Source organism: Somniosus microcephalus, chromosome 14 (genome assembly GCF_052327205.1).
Source record: "Somniosus microcephalus isolate GS21.2 chromosome 14, FLI_Smic_1.0, whole genome shotgun sequence".
NCBI classification, from domain to species: Eukaryota; Metazoa; Chordata; class Chondrichthyes; order Squaliformes; family Somniosidae; genus Somniosus; species Somniosus microcephalus.
In genome coordinates, this window is record NC_141000.1 from 77,198,866 (window position 1) to 77,216,820 (window position 17,955).

General features: G+C 44.4%; 1 protein-coding gene across 2 annotated transcripts in view; it reads left to right on the top strand.

Moving 5' to 3' along the window:
• The window catches only part of casq2 (calsequestrin 2), a 54,636-nt gene extending 37,073 nt beyond the window's left edge, over nt 1–17,563 (top strand). For both annotated transcript variants that reach the window (XM_086006738.1, XM_086006737.1), the window contains exons 6-12: nt 160–233; nt 6,149–6,279; nt 8,251–8,296; nt 9,082–9,136; nt 13,649–13,749; nt 13,845–13,919; nt 17,003–17,563. In XM_086006738.1, coding sequence (XP_085862864.1) covers nt 160–233; nt 6,149–6,279; nt 8,251–8,296; nt 9,082–9,136; nt 13,649–13,749; nt 13,845–13,919; nt 17,003–17,278 — 758 coding nt within the window. In that variant the 3' untranslated portion in view covers nt 17,279–17,563. The remainder of the gene's footprint in view (nt 1–159; nt 234–6,148; nt 6,280–8,250; nt 8,297–9,081; nt 9,137–13,648; nt 13,750–13,844; nt 13,920–17,002) is intronic.
• Nucleotides 17,564–17,955: the final 392 nt, after the last annotated feature.

Consider the following 17,955-nt stretch of genomic DNA (forward strand, 5'->3'; position numbering starts at 1 on the left):
TTCACATGTCCCCCCACCTCCCATCCTACTGGAATTTTGGAGCCAGCGTATAATTTTCTTACATAATCTCATGTCTTTTTGAAATCTGTGAAACATTCTAACCTATATTTCTATCTTTGTTTCTTCCTTTCTCTCCTATTTTGTCTCTTTCTAATGCAGATTACAAAGCGTTTGAAGATGCAGCAGAACACTTCCACCCTTATATCAAGTTTTTTGCAACTTATAATAAAGGGGTGAGTAATTAAAGCTAAAATTAAAGCTCATGGAATTGAAGGCAAATTATTGATCTGTTTAGGAGATTGGTTAGGCAGTAGAAGATAGAGAGTAGGGATAATGGGTATGTACTCGAATTAAAAGAATGTGACTGGTGGTGTCCAATGTTCGCTGTAAGCTGTGCTTTGTTCTGCACGGCCTGTTTCTTTTAATGCGCGGTCCCTTTAAATTTCTGAGCATGCGTGATATTTACAATGTAAAAGCCGCTAAGCGGCCTGCGCGGGATTACCGCGCAGCTGCGCACGCACGATCCTTAGTGGGAACATTGGTGGTGTCCCACAGGACCTGTGCTGGGGCCTCAACTATTCACTATATTTATTAATGACTTAGATAACACAATAGAAAGCCATATATCCAAGTTTGCCGATGACACAAAGATTGGTGGCTAGTAAGTAGTGTAGACGGGAGCATAAAATTACGAAGAGCCATTGATAGATTGAGTGGGCAAAACTGTGGCAGATGGATTTCAACGCAGTTGAGTGTGAGGTCAACCATTTTGGACCAAAAAAGGATAGATCTGAGTATTATTTAAATGGTGAAAAGCTAGGAACAGTGGAGGTCTAAAAGAGATTTAGGGGTCCATGTACACAGATAACTAAAACGTAGTAGTCAGGTACAAAACCTAATCAAAAAGGCTAATGGAATGTAGCCTTTATAACTGGAGGACTAGAGTATAAAAGGGAGGAAGTTTTTGCTACAGCTATACAAAGCCCATGTGGAAAAATCGCTTTTCATTGCACTACTGCTATGTTGCATTGCTGTGCTTTATGGAGATTTATATTAGCTTGTTGTGAAATATACATTTTGTCTCTTCCCAGTGTTTGGGCTGACATGCCAGATGAGATCATTGCCAGATTCGCTACAGTTTTATTACTGTGGTGTCTGTTTGTTTAAGTTTTTCCCTTTTGTTGTGTATGTACCTTTAAGAGAAGAACTGATTTTATACTGCAGTACCGGCAGTGACCACACCTGTATAAAAAGCCCTAGCAGGCTTCTGTACTTCAGTCTGACGTTACTCTCTGTTCAGTAAAATACCTGTTTTATTGTTCTCCCGCAGTCCGTGTATTGTTAAGGCGCGGACTCTACAGTGGCGACGAGCAGGTTCGAACTCACCTGCAGTACTGCATCACCTCACGGGGATCTTTCCCTGAGAAGAAGTTTCTTGGAGGTCGAAGTCAGAGCAACGGGCGTCGACCGCGGGCAACCGCCCAAGGATCCATCGGAGTTCGGAGAATTGTGGGAGAGGCTGTGGAGAGCTGGGCTTGGCTCCCCAGTCAAGGTGTTCCAGCAAATCGTGCTGGTAGCAGGTAGTGCGCTGACCCTTCCGGACTGCGGCGGGCTCGAGCTCGATCGAGCGGCTCTGCAAAGGGGCCGCGCAGCGTCGCCGGGAGGAAAGAGAGAGAAAGAGGGTGGAGCGCACAGGGCGCGGGCGGTGCTCAAGAACCGGGCAGCGGAGAGAAAATAAACGAGGGGAAGGAAAAGTGAGACGTGCCGAAGCCGCGGGTCGCCCCCATTACCCTGTAGAACGCTAGGAGCAGCGTGGCAGCAAGGGGAAGAAGGAAAAGCGCGGGAGGTGCCATTTTATTCCATTGGGGAAGAAGGAAAAGCGCGGGAGGCGCCATTTTATTCCATTGGGGAAGAAGATAAAGCGCGGGAGGCGCCATTTTAAATCACCCAAGATGCCGAAGAGTGGCAGTATCACTGCTTTCGACAACAAGGTAGAAGACTGGACCACGTATGTAGAAAGAATTGAAGTGTACTGCAATGCCAATGAGGTGGCCGATGGAAAGAAGGCGTCGGTATTATTAAATTTAATGGGCGCGAGAACGTACAGCCTATTGCGGAATTTAATTACCCCAGCTAAACCAATGGAGAAAAGTTTTGAAGAGATTGTTAATATCTTACAGGAACACCTAAACCCTACACCGCTGCTGATAGCAGAAAGATTCAAGTTCCATAAAAGAAACCAGCACAGAGATGAGAACAATGCTGACTATCTTGCGGAACTACGCAAGTTATCGAAGCACTGCCAGTTCGGAGCAGGACTGACAGACACCTTAGGGGATAAGTTTGTCTGCGGGCTACAGAGTGAAGGAACCCAGAAACGACTACTTTCGGAAAAGGACCTGACGCTAGAACAGGCTTTCAGCGTGGCAGTATCCTACGAAGCAGCAGCACGGGGAGCTGCGGAAATACAACAGAAACCACAAGAATACAGCGCTAACGAAATGGCGTATGGAGCAGAAAAGTGCTATCGCTGCGGCAGAACAACCCATGATCAGAAGGACTGCTGGTTTAAGGACAAAGTATGCAGGCGATGCGGGAAAATGGGACATATAGCAAGAGTCTGCAGGTCGGGAAAGAAAACCAACACTACAAGAACTACTAAGGAAAAGTACAAGAAAGTAAAAAAAATGACAGACAGTAGTTCGGAAGATCAGGAGAGTGATAACGACTCCGGGAGCAGGAGACTAAGTTGTCTAAAGTTACACAATGTGATCGCAAAGGAGGATCACCAAACCATTTGGGTCACCCTCATGATAGCAGGGTCCCAAGTAAAGATGGAATTGGATACAGGATCAGCCCTAACTGTCATGAATCGACGAGACTATGAGCGGCTATTCTCACACATACCCTTAAAGGACACGTCCATTGTATTGAAGACATACACGGGGCAAAAAGTCTACCCCAGAGGAAAAATAAGGGTGCCAGTTAAATACAACGGCAAGGAAACACAGAAACTGTATCTATATATACTGCAAGATGGAGGACCACCATTATTGGGACGTGAATGGATCCGAAAAATACAATTGGATTGGCATTCCATTCAGGCGCTAACTGTGACTGACAAAAAGGATGATTACGTCACACCTGGACAACTGTCACAAATTCTAACTGACGCGAAAGAGGTGTTCCAACAAGGACTTGGGACTCTAAAAGGAGTAAAGGCAACGATAAAAATCAAAGATAACGCAAACCCAAAATTTTTTAAGGCCAGACCGGTGCCGTACGCGATCCGCCCAGCCGTTGAAGCAGAACTGGAGAGTCTGGAGCGTTCGGGTGTGCTGTCCGAGGTGGACTGGAGCGAGTGGGCCACACCCATCATTCCTGTAATGAAGAAATCATTGAGCAGCACGCCTGGGGAGCCGAAGAAGGTTCACATCTGTGGGGACTTCAAGGTAACTGTGAACCCAGTCCTGCACACAGTACAATATCCACTTCCACGGATAGAAGATATTTTTGCCTCACTATCTGGAGGGAAATGCTTTACGAAGATTGATCTGGCCCAAGCGTATCTACAAATGGAGGTGGAAGAAGCATCTAGGAAATACCTCATGATAAACACTCACAAAGGCCTTTACCAGTACAATCGACTGGTATTCGGGGTAGAATCAGCCCCGGCTATTTGGCAGAGGGCGATGGAACAAGTCCTGCAAGGGATCCCGGGGACCCAGTGTTATTTGGACGACATCCTGGTTACGGGCGAAAATGAGAGTGAACACCTTGCCAACCTGGAGCAGGTGCTCACTAGATTGCAGGAATATGGGCTACGAGCCAACCGCCCCAAATGTGAGTTCTTCAGGAAACAAATCTTTTTTTTTGTGGCCACATGATTGATGAGGAAGGGTTGCATAAGTCGCCAGACAAGATTGAGGCTGTAGTCAAGGCTCCAGCACCGGAAAATGTGTCGCAACTGAGGTCGTTTCTTGGGCTGGTGAACTACTACCATAAATTCTTGCCGAATTTATCTACAATTCTGCACCCACTGAACGCCCTGCTGCAAACTGGAGTAACATGGAAATGGAGTGATGAGTGTAAGCGTGCCTTTCAGAAATGTAAATGCCTAATCACTTCAAAAGAAGTATTGGCCCACTACAACCCAACACTACCGATTCGGTTGGCATGTGATGCGTCTCCCTACGGCATTGGAGCGGTGCTGTCACACAAATTCCTTGACGGTTCAGAGAGGCCAATAGCCTTTGCGTCGCGCTCGTTAACCTCAGCTGAGATTAACTACGCCCAGATTGACAGGGAGGCCTGACAAAGAAGGGCGTTCCGGTGATGATGGCGCAACGGCTGCAAAGATGGTCACTTTTTCTAGGGGCACATCAGTATGACATAGAGTACAAAGGTACGAAGCAGCATGGAAACGCTGATGGGCTGTCGCGCCTACCGTTGCCTACGGTAGAGGAAGCACCTGCAGTGGACCCTGTTGAGATATTCCATGCGACCATAGTTGAATGTCTGCCTGTTACAAACTCAAGTATAGAGAAGGAAACCCGAAATGACCCGACACTCTCTTGGGTCTATGATTTGACGGTGAAGGGATGGCCAGCACATGGCGACTCACTGTTGCCAGCATTCTCGCCAAGGAGAGAACAGCTGTCAGTGTGCCGGGGGACCCTGATGTGTGGATCCCGAGTGGTAATTCCACCCAAGTTGAGAGACAGAGTGCTCAATGAGCTTCATGAGGGTCATCTGGGAGGGGTAAAAATGAAAAGCCTAGCCAGGGCTTATGTGTGGTGGCCGGGAATCGATAAACAAATCGAGGACCTGACCAAGAGCTGCTCAGGATGCCAGAAAGTCCAAAATGCACCACCTCAGGCCCCTCTACACCCATGGGAGTGGCCCTCATCTCCATGGCAATGGGTACACATTGATTTTGCTGGTCCATTTATGGACTCAATGTTTCTAATCGCCGTGGATGCCCATTCGAAATGGCCAGATGTCATCAAAATGTCCTCCACCACCATGGAGAAAACTATTGCAGTCCTACGGACCATCTTCACCAGGAATGGCTTGCCAGAACAGATTTGCTCCGACAATGGGCCACAGTTTGTGTCCGAGGATTTCCGGAGGCTTCTGAGGAATAATGGGGTGAAACATTACACATCTGCCCCATATCACCCAGCCACAAATGGATTGGCTGAGAGGTTTGTTCAGACCTTTAAAAAGGCAATAAAGGCGATGTATAACGACGACATACCACTACAACACAAGATAGATAATTTCTTGTTTGCTTACCGGAATGCGACACATGCAGTCGCCAACCAAGCTCCAGCCATAATGTTCTTCAACCGAAGGCTAAGATGTCGCCTGGATTTGCTCAAACCAAACATAAGACGAGATGTTGAGGATAAGCAATTCCAACACATCAACGAGAAGCCAACCAGGAGCTTCAAGATAGGGCAACCAGTCTTGGCCCGCGACTACCGAACAGAAAAATGGCAGCCAGGAACGATATGCACACAGCAGGGACCACTAATGTACACAGTGGATGTTGGAGAGAGCATCGTGAGATGCCATGCTGACCAGATTCTAGAGTCACAGGAACAAGCCAAACCTATACCACAAGCATGTGCACCTGGTAATGAAACCGAAGTACAGATTGCGTCTACCTCAGAAGCAGTGGTATTGGAAGCTGACGAACCAACCAATGACAATGAGCCAGAATCGACTCCACCGTAAGAACAGGATACTCGAGAAAGGCGCTATCCAGTCAGGATCAGGAAGCCTCCTCAAAGACTGAACTTATAAATAATTATTTCAGTTGATGTATATAGTACTGAGAAAATTGTAATTGTAATTAGTTATTATTTAGTTGTTAAATGAATGTTATGTACTGTTTATCTAAAAGGGGAGGAATTGTTGTGTATGTACCTTTAAGAGAAGAACTGATTTTATACTGCAGTACCGGCAGTGACCACACCTGTATAAAAAGCCCTAGCAGGCTTCTGTACTTCAGTCTGACGTTACTCTCTGTTCAGTAAAATACCTGTTTTATTGTTCTCCCGCAGTCCGTGTATTATTAAGGCGTGGACTCTACACCTTTGTGTACATCATTTTATTTGTTGATGCACTCTCCTCTGTTTAGGTTGCAAAGAAACTCTCACTGAAGATGAATGAGGTGGATTTTTACGAGCCTTTCATGGATGATTCGATCACGATTCCTGATAAACCCCATTCAGAGGAAAAAATCGTGGAATTTATTCAAGAGCATAAAAGGTGGATAACTGAGTGGCTGTAATGTGCAGTTGATTTTATTTAAATGTAACTGTGTCTGGAGCGGAGTGGTCATCTGTTACAGTGTGAGGATTCAAATTTCCTTCTGTGATTACCCCATGTGAGCTTCCAATCTGTGGAAGCTACAGGATGGGCTGGGAAATCCAAGGAAAAGTTGCTGTCAAAGCAGGTGGTCATGCAGAAGGTCATCTATTGTATTCCCTCCAGACTAGGCCATCATAGGGAGGTTCTGAGTGGACTTTGGATTCAATTTCTGATTTTCTGGGAGAATCGGCAGCTGAATCAGTAGCGAGGCATTGGCCCAGAAATTCGGGTCGGGGGCTTCCCGCGGGTGTAAGCCCCCGACCTGCACTTACCTTGCGCGCCGGCTGTTGAGCTGTGGGCCCACATGGGATTCCGATCCTGGGCCTGCTCCAGCTGCCGGTGCGCAGTGCTTGTGTATCCCAAGGGCGCAGTTAGTTCGATGCGTCCCCTGGGATCACGTGGGCCATGGAGAGCCAATCGGAGCAGGGAATGCTCCATTCATAAGATTGACAGGAAGAGCTGTCAAAACTTATAAATACTACGGGCCCCAAAACATCACTAAATCTTCAAATAAATTTTTTTAAAACATCACGGCCCAGAAATTCAGGTCTCCACGGGTGAGTACGCACGGGGTACTCACCCGTAGGCCCAATGGAAGTGCCGGTTTCCTGCATGCACTGCGCATGCGCGGGAAACCGGCACTTCCGTTCCCCTGAAAGAAGGGGTTCAGAGTTCGAACGTGTGTGCGGGAGAGGCTGCGCGTGCGCATTGAACTTACGTTGTTTTTGCAGGTTTTCCCGGGAGGGTAAGTCTGCAGAAGTTACACATTTAAAAAGCAGTTGTAAAGCCTGCTTTTTACAAGGTAAGTGGTGAATTAATTAAAATTAAAACATTTTTTCCACAGGTTTGTTATTTTTAAATACTTTAAAGCAAGGTAAGTTTATTTTTAGCCCCGTTAGAAAATAAAATAATTTTTTTCAAAAATTTAAATTATTGTTTAAAATAGTTATTTCATGTAATTGATAGTTTATTTAAATAATGTGATTAAAAAAATTTTTTTTTTGAAGATTTAGTGATGTTTTGGGGCTTATAGTATTTCTAAGTTTTGACAGCTCTTCTTGTCAAACTTATGAATGGAGCATTCCCTGCTCCGATTGGCTCCCCATGGCCCACGTGATCCCAGGGGACACATCGAATGAACTGCGCCCCTGGGATACACAAGCACTGCGCGCCGGCAGCTGGAGCAGGCCCAGGATCGGAATTCCACGGGGGCCCACAGCTCAACGGCCGGCACGCAAGGTAAGTGCAGGTCGGGGGCTTACACCCGTGGGAAGCCCCCGACCTGAATTTCTGGGCCCACATTTTTTAAATAAACACAAAATTACATGAAATAACTATTTTAAACAATAATTTAAATTTTTGAAAAAAATTATTTTATTTTCTAATGGGGCTAAAAATAAACTTACCTTGCTTTAAAGTATTTAAAAATAATAAACCTGTGGAAAAAATGTTTTAATTTTAATTAATTCACCACTTGCCTTGTAAAAAGCAGGCCTTATGCCTGCTTTTTAAATGTGTAAATTCTGCAGACTTACCCTCCCGGGAAAACCTGTAAAAAAAAAACTAAGTTCGATGCGCACGCGCAGCCTCTCCCGCGCACGCGTTCGACTTCTGAACCCCTTCTTTCAGGGGAACGGAAGTGCCGGTTTCCCGCGCATGCGCAGTGCATGCAGGAAACCGGCACTTTCATTGGGCCTACGGGTGAGTACCCCGTGCGTACTCACCCGTGGAGACCCAAATTTCTGGGCCAATATATGAACATGACCCAGAGTGAGATGACACTAACAGAAGCAATGAGAGGTAGCCCAGACAAGCTTTAACACTGCAACATAGGAACTGTTTTTGAAACTCTATTTGTTCTATTTTCAGATCAACACTCAGGAAACTGCGTCCAGAGGATGTGTTCGAAACATGGGTACGACAAACCTGAAATGAATGATCTTTTTTCGAGTTATTAGCGAGAGTGGGAAAATGTTAAATTTAGAGTTCAATTTATTTCATCAATTAGAAAGATACAAAAAGAAGATGACGAGACCCAAGACAAGTACTGAGGAATAAGGTAGCAGAGGCAGAGGGTGAATAGGCAGAACAAAGTAGAAGCCACAGATTGGGAGAACCAGAAACTCAGACTTCTCTTCCTTTCTCAGGAAAATATAAATTGTACTCAAAGGTATAGCATATGGTATTATAGTGTCAGCATGGCTCACACTTACCTCTGAGTCACAAGACCATGGCGTGTATGCCACACTGCAGAATTTGCGCATATAATTTAGGCTGACAGTTCAGTGCAGCATCGAGGGAGTAATGCATTGTTAGAGGTGCCATCTTTTATCTGAGATGTTAAACTAACGTCCTGACTGCTTGCTCAGGTGGATGTGAAAGATCCCATGGTACTACTTAAAGAAGAGCAGGGGAGTTGTCCAAGCTAATATTTATTCCACCACCAAAACAGATTAACTGGTCATTTATCTCCTTGCTGTTTGTGGGACCTTGCTGTGTGCAAATTGGCTGCTGCATTTGTCTACATTACAACAGTGACTCCACTTCAAAAATTAATTTGTTGGCCGTAACACACTTTGGGATGTTCTGAAGATGTGAAAGAAACTGTATAATTGCAAGTTCTTTCTTTCTTTTATCATTTAGAAATATCCATAAATCCCTCACAATGTAACACAAATTTGTGATCTTTTTTCTGTATAGGAGGATGACATGGATGGGATCCAAATTGTTGCTTTTGCTGAAGAAGAAGATCCTGGTAATTTCCGTTAAAGCTGATCATAAAATCGCAGGATGTTATGACACTGAAAAAAGCCATTCAGCCAATCACATATTTTTCTCCTCATGTTTCCTAGGTTAATCTCACTCCTGCTTGTTCCCCATACTCTTTAATATTCCTTTTTTTAAGTAGCTATCTAATTCCCTTTTAAAATAATTTATGGACTCTGCTTCAACAAGGGTTGGTGGCAGAGCATTCCACATTCTAACTATAACCTGTGTAAAGAAATTGTCAGTTTAATTCTTATGTTAAATTAGTGTGTATATGATTTTGTGTGTGTGTTCGTATATGCATGCTGTGTAATCTACACACAGCCTTTCTAGAAGTGTGAGGTAATTCCTTTAAATATGAGATGAAAATATTTAAACAAAATCTGTATATATTTAATATATAGCACGTTTTAATGTTTTCTGTGTACATTAAATATTTTTTAGCTAAGGCACCTTGATAACAACAAGCCAAAAATACCCATGATGGGGTTTATAGCAGTAGTTTGAAAAAGAATTGTATCACAACATTTCAACAAGTCATGTTTCATCCTCACCGGCTACTGGGAGGGTTGCTGCTGAGGTACCTGAAGCTAGTTGAAAGGCGAATCAGGGGATAATGACACTTGACATGTTCTAGCATTGTTGACCTTTAAAATTCAAGGAGTGATCTGGGTGATCAGCGCAAGTCAATGTATTTACTTAAACTCTGATTCATATAGCTTTATTGTGTTGAAATATCTCAAAATATTTCATACACAATGAATTACCTTGCAGTCCAGTGACTAATTATGTAGACTGTTGTTTCTTGACATTGTTATGCACTTGCACTTCCTCTGTTGAAATATTAACAAAATGTGTCAACTTGGACAGTGTTTGACATATTCTTAAAATATGTCCATACCTATATTTGCGCGAACTAGCTGCCATGTTTGCCTAATTTTGAGCAGATCTGGGATAGACAGGGAGCGGATATTCTGGCTGGAAGCAGTTCAGCTGTCTTCCTGCAGCCCACTGCTATTTGTGGGATTTTCTGCCAGAAGTGAAAGCAGGTGTTGAATATAGCTGCCCAAGAATTCAAATGATGCACTAATGATGGGAACATGTAATTCGATGCATTTTCTGCCATCAACACTGTAGCAACACAGGACACGAGGAACACTGGTGTGTTCCTGCCGTACAGCTTTGTGGGAAGTTTGGAGATTTAATTACCCCCACCCCCTCAAGGAAAGGTAATCAATTAATTTCCCTTTGCGCAGCAAATTTAAAAATAAAAAGTATTTTTGTCTTCAGCTGCCATTCCCTGCCCTGACTGTAGATGCCTGAGGTCCACAGCTGGAAAGCGATGGGCCACAAGGGCTGGCAGAAGGCATGCCCTGCCAAAGTAGTGGCAAGATTCCACCCAAGTAGAAAACTCTGCCTATGAGATCCTGAAAAACTGGATTCAAAATTTGACACTTATGAAATGTTTTTTTTCTTCAGCTTACTCTGTTGAAGAATGACAATATCTTTGGACATTTTCTATTTTTTTCCCCAATGCTTAGACATGGAGAATGGAATTGTCCTTTCTGTAGAAATGTTTCCTTGTGTTTAGTGATTATTGTCGAACAGTTTTCTTATATTAATATTGCTAAGTTGTGTTTCATTATTGAGAACCTTGGGTGAAAGCTATTTATTGGTAATATGGGGAAGATTTCCTATATTTGATTTGTAATGAAATCGTAAACCTCTTTGCAAAGAACCAGCTTACAATTTTGCTGCACTTAATGCACAAAGGAAATCTTCCATCATGTTACTGCATAAATAGTAAGTCACCATTAAAACTGTTTTTTATGGGACAGAACAGACTAATTTAGATAAAAAGTAAAAAAAACTGCAGATACTATAAGTCCAAAACAGTAAGTTGAAGCACTTAATGGGTCAGGCAGCATCTGTGGAGAGTAAGGTCAGTTAACCAGCAGACCCTAGGGCTGGAGTTTTGGCGTTTAGACCCGGTGAAGCATTGGAAACGTCCGGGTTTCCCCACAACATCGTGCGTGTGACGTCACAGGTCGGTCTCCCGCCCGGAAGTCAGGCTGATTGACAGGCTGGCTTCCAGTCAGGCAGGGAATGCTCAACAAGAGGCCACAACCCCAGGTCCGTGCCAGTCCCGACTCCAGGGGGGTACGAAAACCAACTCCGGGGGGCGGGGGGAGGGAGTTGGATCCCTGACCCCCGGGGGTGTCCGATTCCCGACCCAGAGGGTCCAAAACTGGGGTGGGGGAGGGTTGTCTGATCCCCAACCCCGGGGGGGGAAGGGGCGGTTCCGATCCCGGGGGGGCGGGAGTCCGATCCCGGGGGGACAGGGGCGGTCACTGACCAGCGGAGGCAGTGGTTCCGCTCCCAGGGGGGGCGGGAGCCCGATCCCGGGGGGACGGGGGCGGTCACTGACCCGGGGTGGGGGTGGGCGGGAGTCCGATCCCGGGGGGGGGGGCAGGGGCGGTCACTGATCCGGGGGGAGGGCAGTGGTTCCGATCCCGGGGGGGGCGGGAGTCCGATCCCGGGGGGACAGGGGCGGTCACTGACCAGCGGAGGCAGTGGTTCCGCTCCCAGGGGGGGCGGGAGTCCGATCCCGGTGGGGCGGCGGGGGCGGTGGTTCTGGTCCCGGGGGGGCGGGAGTCCGATCCCGGGGGGACGGGGGCGGTCACTGACCCGGGGGGGGCGGTGGTTCCGCTCCTGGGGGGGGAGGGCAGTGGTTCCGATCCCGGGGGGACGGGGGCGGTCACTGACCCGGGGGGGGGCGGTGGTTCCGCTCCTGGGGAGGGCAGTGGTTCCGATCCCGGGGGGGGCGGGAGTCCGATCCCGGGGGGACAGGGGCGGTCACTGACCAGCGGAGGCAGTGGTTCCGCTCCCAGGGGGGGCGGGAGTCCGATCCCGGTGGGGGGGGCGGGGGCGGTGGTTCTGGTCCCGGGGGGGCGGGAGTCCGATCCCGGGGGGACGGGGGCGGTCACTGACCCGGGGGGGGGCGGTGGTTCCGCTCCTGGGGAGGGCAGTGGTTCCGATCCCGGGGGGACGGGGGCGGTCACTGACCCGGGGTGGGGGTGGGCGGGAGTCCGATCCCGGGGGGTGGGGCAGGGGCGGTCACTGATCCGGGGACCGCCCCCCCCCATTGAAAAATTCATCAGCTATTACAAATGTACAACATTTTAAAAAGAACAGGGCAGGGAAAAACACACATACACTCATGCATGCACACACACATGCATGTGAAATGGAATAGAATGACATGTAAAGTGCTTATATGAAAAACAGGAGATGATTAAACTGCACAAGTAATATAAGTACAAGACAGTAAGATGCATAATGAGGGATTGTTACCAGGCCCTGCTCCCTCCCCCACCCCCTCCCACACAGTGTTAGGATTGCCAGTTTTTCACCCTAGGTATGCTGCTGACCCAGAGGAAATCTGGGGCCTCTATTATTCAGTATAAGACTAGAAATTGCTGATGGTATTATTAGGGTATGAATGCTTAACATAAGTGCCTTGGGATGCTTTACTATGTTAAAGGCGCTATATAAATGCAAGTTGTCGTTGTTTTAAATGGGTTAATGTCTTCATTCGATAGGATCTTCAGAAAGTAGAGGGAAATTGGGAAAGGAGGAGGAATAGCAATATTGATAAAATACACAATTACAACAGTGGAAAGAAAGTACTTCAGTATGGGTGACCAGGCAGTGGGAACAGTATGGGTGACCAGGCAGCGGGAACAGTATGGGTGACCAGGCAGTGGGAACAGTATGGGTGACCAGGCAGCGGGAACAGTATGGGTGGCCAGGCAGTGGGAACAGTATGGGTGACCAGGCAGCGGGAACAGTATGGGTGACCAGGCAGTGGGAACAGTATGGGTGACCAGGCAGCGGGAACAGTATGGGTGACCAGGCAGTGGGAACAGTATGGGTGACCAGGCAGTGGGAACAGTATGGGTGACCAGGCAGCGGGAACAGTATGGGTGACCAGGCAGTGGGAACAGTATGGGTGACCAGGCAGTGGGAACAGTATGGGTGACCAGGCAGTGGGAACAGTATGGGTAAAACTAAGTAATAGTAACTTTCGCCCAAAATGCTATGGATGCTGGGTTAATTGAAATTTTCAAGACAAAGATCGACAGATTTTTATTAGATAAGTGTATCAAGGGATATATATCAAAGGCAGCTAAATAGCATTGAGGTACAGATCAGCAATTGAATGGCAGAACAGGCTTCAGGGGTTGAATGACCTACTCCTCTTCCTATGTTCCATTCAAATAGCAGAACGCCAAGCAAATGCATTAAATGTCAATTCGCTAATATTGGCAACAGGTATTTCAAGGTGTAATATCTATACCACAAATTTGATGTCTGAATCCACAAAAAATGTATTTCATAGGCAGCTACAGTGGAATTGATATCAGTGGAATATTTGCTTGTCTAAATAATTCTTGGTCTCTTGCATGAGGATAATTGGGAGATTTCTATTGCTTTACAGATGGTTATGAATTTCTGTCAATTTTAAAAGAGGTAGCAAGAGAAAACACTAACAATCCAGATTTAAGCATTGTATGGATCGACCCTGATGACTTCCCTCTGGTGAGCACACGTGTCTCACAATAATAAATAGGAATTATATTACAGGCATTTTGTTGCAGTAATTTAATCTCACCTTCCTTTTTTGACTATTTCAGTTGTTTACATACTGGGAGAAAACTTTCAAGATTGACCTTCACAAGCCTCAGATTGGAATAGTGAATGTCACTGATGTAAGTAACATCAGCAAATTCCAACCGTTACACTCTAGTGCTCTTACAATCTTTCTTAATATAGGTATAGTTTGCCATGATCTATGGGATTGTGGGGGTGCATGCCCATGTTTTTGTATGCATGTGTATGGTTTTACAATTGTGATTTTGTATACCAATGTGTGACTGTTCATGGATATCACTACATATTTACTTATAGTTGCATGTGGCTCTCTATTTCTTTACAAGTTTGGACATATGTGTGATGTTGCTTTTCAATTCCTCTATCCATATAGGCTTATATGTATGTGTATAGCTAGGGATAGATAGTATGCAACAATATAGATTTGCAAGGAAGTGTGTGTGCAAATTTAGAGCTTTAGATAAATGGAAATTATGCATCTGAACAATGGGAGAGCTGTGGTTTTGCTTTGTGGACATTTTGGAGGATGGCTTTCTGCTGTGAGTGCAAAAGAAAAGACTAGGATTCATTTTTATGTAAATAATCACCTTCCTAAAACCGATCATAAAATCATAGAATGATACAGCACAGAAGGAGGCCACCTGGCCCATCAGGCCTGTGCTGGCTCTTTGAAAGAGCTGCCCAATTAGTCCCACTCCCCTGCTCTTTCCCCATAGCCCTGCAAATTTTTCCCCTTCAAGTATTTATCCAATTCCCTTTTGAAAGTTACTATTGAATCTGCTTCCACCACCCTTGCATTCCAGATCATAACAACTTGCTGCGTAAAAAATGTTTTCCTCATGTCGCTTCTGGTTCTTTTGCCAATTACCATAAATCTGTGTTCTCTGGTTACTGACCCTTTTGCCACTGGAAACAGTTTCTCCTTATTTACTCTATCAAAACCCTTCATGATTTTGAACACCTCTATCAAATCTCCCCTTAATCTTCTCTGCTCTAAGGAGAACAATCCCTGCTTTTCTAGTATCTTCACATAACTGATGCCAGTATGAAATGACTCCAATCTCATCGTGACATGAACCCAATTTTTCTAAGTTTACAGAAATGGTTATTTTTGCAGTTACTGTATAATTACAGAGAAATACAAAGGCTGCAATACAATGAAAGAAAGTGAGACAATTGGGTACTAAAAGTGGAATCAATCGAATTGGTGTTGGACGGTCTATCACTCTGCATAGCTGAGTCATCAAGAGCTCCTGGCAGCACTGTGCAGGTGGAGAAAAATCTTACACCTGAAGCAACAATGGAACATCAGCCCTTAGTTCTTCTTCATTCTGGGATTTGCATTTGTAAGATCTTAATGATCTCTGAGTTCTTGGACAAGACAAGAGGGTTTGAGTACAGGAACAAGGATGTCTTGCTGCAGTTGTACAGGGCCTTGGTGAGGCCACATCTTGAGTATTGTGTGCAGTTTTGGTCGCCTTGTCTGAGGAAGGGTGTTCTTGCCATGGAAGGAGTGCAGCGAAGATTCACCAGGCTAATTCCTGGGATGGCAGGAATGACGTATGAGGAGAGATTGGGTCGATTGGGCTTGTACTCGCTGGAGTTTAGAAGAATGAGAGGGGATCTCATCGAAACTTATAAAATTCTGAAAGTACTAGACAGACTAGATGCTGGAAGGATGTTCCCGATGGTCGGGGAGTCCAGAACCAGGGTTCACAGTCTAAGGATAAGGGGTAAGCCATTTAGGACAGAGATGAGGAGGAATTTCTTCACCCAGAGAGTGGTGAACCTGTGGAATTCCCTGCCAAAGAAGGCAGTAGAGGCCAATTCATTAAATATATTCAAGAAGGAGTTGGATATATTTCTTAAGGCTAAAGGGATCAAGGGATATGGAGAGAAGGCAGGAATAGGGTACTGAATTTGGATGATCAGCCATAATCTCATTGAATGGCGGAGCAGGCTCGAGGGGCCGAATGGCCTACTCCTGTCCCTATCTTCTATGTTTCTATGTAAGACACCAATAGGCAGCAGCCAGTATGTTTGAGCAATAGATCAAGATTTATTAAGCTTACAATACTTAACAAAAGGTGATAGTTTTAACGAGTAGCTCGCAGCCCTTGGTCTCTGGAATCTCTCGGACACAGATGACGTCGTCTTAAGTCTGTTCCTTTGTTCTCGCAGTAAGTCTGTGTAAAGCTGTTCTTTGAGTATCGAGGTTTTAACCCTTTTCTTATCAAAAGTTGGTTTGGCCAGTGTCCATATATGGTCTTTAACAAAATCACCTTTTTTAATTGGTTCTAATGGTCAAAATACCATTGTCACTCAGGTTAAGGCTAGTAACCTGGCCACTCCTTTTCCAGTACATTTCCACTAACTCTGCCCCACTGTCGTGTTATCTTGTTGATAGCTTTTCACCCCATTGGAATTTACCATATCTCAAATTTCCTGCCTCCCTGGTACAAGGCCTTTATACCAAGGGCCCATATCAGCGCTGTTTCACTTGCCTTGAGGTATCCAGATTATCTCACTTTAATCTACCAGATAAATACCTTAACTTCCATGATCTCTCTCATTTTATGTCCTTATACTAATTATCCTTTAAATATTGTTGCAATTAGTTTTGTTAAGTGAAATCTAAGTTCTACTTAGCATTATAATATGTTATTTAACTATTTAACCTTCACTCGCAGTCTGTGGCTGTTTGTTATCAAAGCTTAGTCAAAACTGATTTTGACTGTCTTTGCAGCTGCATTTTGAACAAGTCTTAGCTTTTTAGTTACCCAGGAGTAATTATGGACAATATTATTTGGTCAATGGCTACACTTGAATTTATATGTATATGATTCTTGTCTACTAAATATCTCTAAATATCAGCCTTTCGTACACTTTTTCCTAATTAGATCCAGTGGCTTTATGGTGAAAAGGTTTTGTTGATTTATTTTAATATTACTCTTATTTTCTGCTAATGGGTTTTCCTGATGGATTTATTCATAGGCTGATAGTCTGTAATATTCCTAATCAATGTGGACTTCATTGTCGTATTTAATGTAGCATTTGTATAGATGTATATATAATAAGGTCTGTGCTTGTATGCATGTTCCTAAAAGCTGATAGTTTGTAACTTTCCTTATCAATACATAATTAATTTAACATTGTGATTTTCACATCTATATCATTACAGGCTGACAGTGTCTGGATGGATATTAAAGGTGATGATGATCCACCATCAGCTGATGAACTAGAAGAATGGCTCCATGATGTTCTCTCGGGAAAAGTTAATACAGAAGATGATGATGACGACGACGATGATGACGATGATGATGATGATGACGACGATGATGATGACGATGATGATGACAACGATGATGATGACGATGATGATGACGATGATGACGACGATGATGATGACGACGATGATGATGATGATGACGACGACGACGACGATGATGATAATTAATTGTTTTAGTTTATTATTAATTATCTACAATGTAAACAAAGTATCTTCTAATTCTACATGTTTAAAGGTATTTTGAAATGGATATATTTGTTATTTGAGATGAACATTTGAAAATTAATTCTAATTCTCATGGTGTGTAACTAATATTCTGGGATCAAAGTAAAATCTCAGATATTTAAAATGAAAAGCAACTGATTTATAAAACTTGCTCGCCGTTTGCTTTTTACCTATGTTTTCCTCATTTCCCCTTCTCATTTCTCCATACTTATAAAGAACTTGCATTTATATAGTGCCTTTCACTACCTCTGGATGTCCCAAAGTGCTTTACAGCTAATGAAGTACATTTGAAGTGTAGTCACTGTTATAATGTGTGGAAACGTGGCAGCCATCTTGCACACAGCAAGGTCCCACAAATAGCAATGATATAATGACCAGATAATCTACTTTTCATGATGATTAACAGTGATATCTGTTCTATTGTCTACTCATCATTCACTGAAGAGTTTTGACTGTTAATGGTATTATCAAGAAATAATTGAACTGTTTTTCACAAGCTACAATAATCACAAATATTGTTTCAGTTGAAGAGTACTGTACATGAATCAGTTGGAGACAACACAATGTCCCAGAACCTAATAGGCGTCCTGATGTCATAGCATTATAACATGCAAATACAT